Source organism: Echinops telfairi, unplaced genomic scaffold (genome assembly GCF_000313985.2).
Source record: "Echinops telfairi isolate 266 unplaced genomic scaffold, ASM31398v2 ScPeMD7_5;HRSCAF=22, whole genome shotgun sequence".
Lineage (NCBI taxonomy): Eukaryota > Metazoa > Chordata > Mammalia > Afrosoricida > Tenrecidae > Echinops > Echinops telfairi.
Window position 1 is genome coordinate 28,983,162 of NW_022103901.1, and position 4,399 is coordinate 28,987,560.

General features: G+C 54.4%; 1 protein-coding gene across 1 annotated transcript in view; it reads right to left on the reverse strand.

Moving 5' to 3' along the window:
• Nucleotides 1-4,399, reverse strand: part of AXIN1 (axin 1) — a 12,328-nt gene that overhangs the window by 5,260 nt on the left and 2,669 nt on the right. The window contains exons 2-3 of the mRNA XM_004706109.2: nt 175-315; nt 80-131 (exon numbers count right to left, since the gene is read on the reverse strand). Coding sequence (XP_004706166.1) covers nt 80-131; nt 175-315 — 193 coding nt within the window. The remainder of the gene's footprint in view (nt 1-79; nt 132-174; nt 316-4,399) is intronic.

Here is a 4,399-nt window from a genome sequence, read left to right on the forward strand (position 1 = left end):
CCGGGACCCACATGGAGGCCAGCCTCCATCTCACCTACACACTAGCCCCTCCAGGGCTCAGAGAGCCGAGCACACGGACCCCGGGGCTGGACGAGTCTGGGCACACATCCTGGGGAGGGGGCCAGCGGCTCCTAAGGGGGAAGCCAGGCAACCTGGTCTCAGGGCAAGACTTACACGCTGCTGTCAGTGAGGGACAGGGTATCAGCGTCGCTGGACAGGCTCTGCTGCTCGCTGTCATTGGCACTAGTGGCTGGTGCCAGGGCGTAGCCGGAGTTGACGTAGTAGGGGTTGACTGGCTCCCGCCAGGAGCCATGCCTGAGAAGGAGAGGGTCCTCTCAACCAGCAGCCTCTCATCTCATCTCAGACACCCCCAAGCTTAGCATCCTGTCAGGAGGACTTGAGGTACCAACTGGCTCCCTAGCTGGGGTGGCCGCCCCACTCCCCAGCCTCGAGGTCTCCCAGTCCTTCCTATGGCTAAGAACCCACACGGGCTGCACACAGCATGACACGGGTGCTGTTCGGCGCCTCCTGGGACCCACCCACGCACAGCGGCCAGCCGGGCAGGTTTGGGGATTTCTTTTCTTAGAGGTCATTTTAATTTCTTAAAAATTTCCTGCCTCTACTTTTTGTCCCCTTTCTACTAAGCTGTTGGTGACTTTCTTAGCATGTACAAGGATTCTCACATTCTCATTGATAATCTCTGCACATAGGACACAGGACACGGCACACACACACTGTGGCCCTCGGCTCTACCTGCCAAGGGCCTCAAGCAGGGGTCCTCCAAGCTAACTACTCTCCTCCCCGAGATCACAGGAATGAGCATCAAGTCAGCCGGCCCTGTTCAGCGCACTCAGCCCCAGCCAGCAGCATATTCCAGAGCCCCAGGTGCAAGTCCCGAGACAGGTGAAAGCACCTGTCACCTCACAGAGCCCAGTATGATTTAGAACAAGCAGTGCCTGGGTGTGAGGCACTGTGACTGGCCTTCTCAGTTCAGACCACCGTCCAGCAGGCAGGGGGGCAGGACGGGGCACTGGACAGCACCTGGATGCCAGGGCAGACTGCAGACAGCGCTGAGTCAGGGCAGGGAGTCCTCATCATTCAAGAGGAGTTCAAAAAGAGTGAGTTCAAAGCCACACCAAGAGCATAGGGGGACCACACAGCCGCATCTGCAGCAGAAGCAGCTGATCAAGCCCAGCACGTTCTGGAAGGGAATGTCTTGGTGTGATCAGGAAGAAACACTGGCACCAGCCTAAGGGACGAACATGGCGCCCCTCTCTCCTGGCGGTCAGGAACAAGATGGGATGCCTGCTCTTACCACTTGCATTGACTAGAAGCCCTGGCTCTGGGAACAAGGCAAGAAAAAGCAATGCAAGCCTCCAGATTGGAAACGAGGGGCCCGGGTGGCACAGTGGGCTAAGGGTCGGGCTGCTAATTGCCAGGGTGGTGGTTCAAGGCCACCAGATGCTCTGGGAGAGAACGTGAGGCGGTGACAGTCCTGGAAAGCAAGTCTGTCCCACTTGGCTGCCGTGGGCTGGAACTGGCTCAGCGGCAGTGGATTGGAAAACAAGGAAAGCAACCAGGAACCTTCTCTAGCTCAGGGGGAGTCTGGCAACGCTGCAGGTACCAGAGCAACAAAGAAAAACCAGCAGGGTCTCTGTGCACCAGTCATCAAACACCTGAAAGGATAAGCAGAGAAGCAATTCCACGAGAGCATTTCAGAGAACAGTTTAAGCAGGGCCGCGAGGGACTGTTCATAGAGCATCTCTGAGAAGGACAGAAAAGCCTCGCTGCCAGAGTCCATTCTGATTCACAGCTCCCCGACCAGAAATGCCTTTGGATTTCCAGGCTGTCAATCTCTACAGAAGCAGACAGCCTCATCTTTCTCCCAGGGAGAGGCTGGTGGGTTTGAACTGCCAGACTTGCAGTTAGCAGCCCAGCCTATAATCCACTACGCCACCAGGGCTCCTGAAAGAAGATGTAAATGTACAGTGGGAAGAGTTACTTGTTAAGACGTGTCAATGTCACCCAAAGCGATCCCTAGATTGAACACGCCCTAGTTAGAATTCCGACAGCCTTCCATACAGAAATAGAAAATCCGATGCTCAGCGAGATGCAGAAAAGCAAGAGCCCCAGAGATCTAGCACAGTGCTGAGAGCATGCAGTCAGAAGCCTGGCCCACCTGGCCCGTCCTGATTTCGGAATTTATTATGTTGTTATCAGGTGCCACAGCGACTCTGCACAGCAGAGGGAACACCACACAGTTCAGCGTCGCCCTCACAATTGTCCCTCTGCCTGAGCCCATGGCTGCAGCCACTGTGTCAGTCCATCTTGCTGAGATGTCAATCCATCTCTATTATGAAAAAAAAACAACAACAACAACCATTCGGGTGGCAGCCCTATGCTTAACCACTACACCAAGAGGGCTCCCATCTCTATTACAGAGTTGCACAATCACAAGAGCCTGGTGCTGGTATCACAAAAGACACAAGCCAGTACATCCGAACTGGAATTCAAAGTGCAGAAATAGAGCACTCAGATATCCTGGAGCAGTAGTCCATGCAACCGGGTACAGAGGCCTAGCTCAAGAAAGCTGATTTCCACGTGCAGAACAGGGAGGCGGAACCCGCGCCGATGCTTTTAGGCCTAGCTTTCAACAGTGGGTCACCTAACGGAACAGCAAGAACACGAACAGCAAGAGACAAAATAAATGGAAGGGCACTTCATAAAAAACAAAAAGTTTTCGTTTATGTAAAGCAGTGGTTCTCAACCTGGGGGTTGCGACCCCTTTGGGGGGTTGAATGACCCTTTCACAGGGGTCACCTGATTCATAACAGTAGCAAAATTACAGTGATGAAGTAGCAATGAAAAAAATTTATGGTTGGGGGGTCACCACAACAGGAGGAACTGTATGAAAGGGTCACGGCATTTGGAAGGTTTAGAACCATGATTTAAAGTCTCCACACACACACACACACACACACACACACACACACACACACACACACACAGGCTAACAACTGAGAAAATACCTTTAGACACTGTACATTCGACTCCCAAAACTAAACTCACGGCCCAAGTTGATGCCGATTCACAGCAACCCTATATAGGACAGGGTAGAACTGCCCCTGTGGGTTTCTGAGATGGGAACTCTTTAAGGGGGTAGAAAGCCCTGCCTTTCTCCCATACAGCCAACTAGAGTCTAATAATCTAACAGGACAAAATGGGCAAAGAATTTGAGCAAGCATTTCCCCCAGAGAGCACATGGAAGGAGAGATGCTGTGTCATCAGCCATCAGAGATGCAAATTCACACCACAGGGATGGCAGGGGCACTCTGGTAGTGCCAGAGGTTAAGTGCAGGCTGTTAATAACCAGACCAGCAGTTGTTCAAACCCACCAGCTGCTCCACGGGAGAAAGATGAGGCAGCCTGCTCCCAGGAATACCTACAGTTGGAACCATGGGCACCAATGGGCCTCCTGGTGCCGGGCTACTGCGCAGCACCTCGACAGGCCAGGGCCCGAGGGAGCGGGCAGCAGAGGTTGGGGATTATGATGAAAAAAGGCAAAGCCAAGTCGCTTCTGTGGGCTCAGGAACTGCATGCGTGACACCTAGGGCCCAGGCCTCAAGCTCAAGCTGGTCTTCACGTTTGGATCACAGAGGGAACGTGGGTTTGCGGGCTGTGCCAGATGCTCACCCCATGCTGCTTCTGCCTCAGGAGCGTGCCATGCCAGATGGAGGGCCCTCAGCAGAGGAGGCAGACCCCAAGAGTCCATCCTGAGTCCCACCACCTACAATGGAGGCACCTGAACCTCGATCACAGCAGGTGACCACCCCCGTGTCAGTGAGTCCACAGCCGCACTTGGGCTCTGGTAGCGTCACCCTGGCGTCACCCTGATGGCCAGCCAACCTTCTAGCCACCACATAAAGTTGACTAAGGCAAGAGGTAAAAGCCAGGCCCCAAAGCTCTCACTCCCCTGCAACACCACCCTGCAGACTCCAGGATCCACCTGGGCCACGGTGAGCCCCCAGCACAGTGGCATTGACCACGAGAGTAACAGGAAAGCACCTGTCCCAGGACGGCAGCCACCCCCCGTGGGAAGTTGTCAAGTACTCTGGCCACTCAGGAGCTGCCACAAAATTCTCTGCAACTTCTAGCAAGGCCCCTCGAGAGTGCAGTAGGCCACTAGGCCTAACCTATAGGTCAGCGGTTCAAGCCCACCAACTGCTTGGCAGAGCACCAAAGCAATCTGTTCTTACAGACGAGTGAGACTGAACCCTGGAAACCCTATGGAGCAGGGCTGGTCCCTTCTAGAGGGGTGCTCTGGCTCCTTTTTACAGGGTCACTCTTGCTGCCTTCTATGGAGTCACCCCTGCTCTGTTCTATAGGGCCGCCCCTGCTC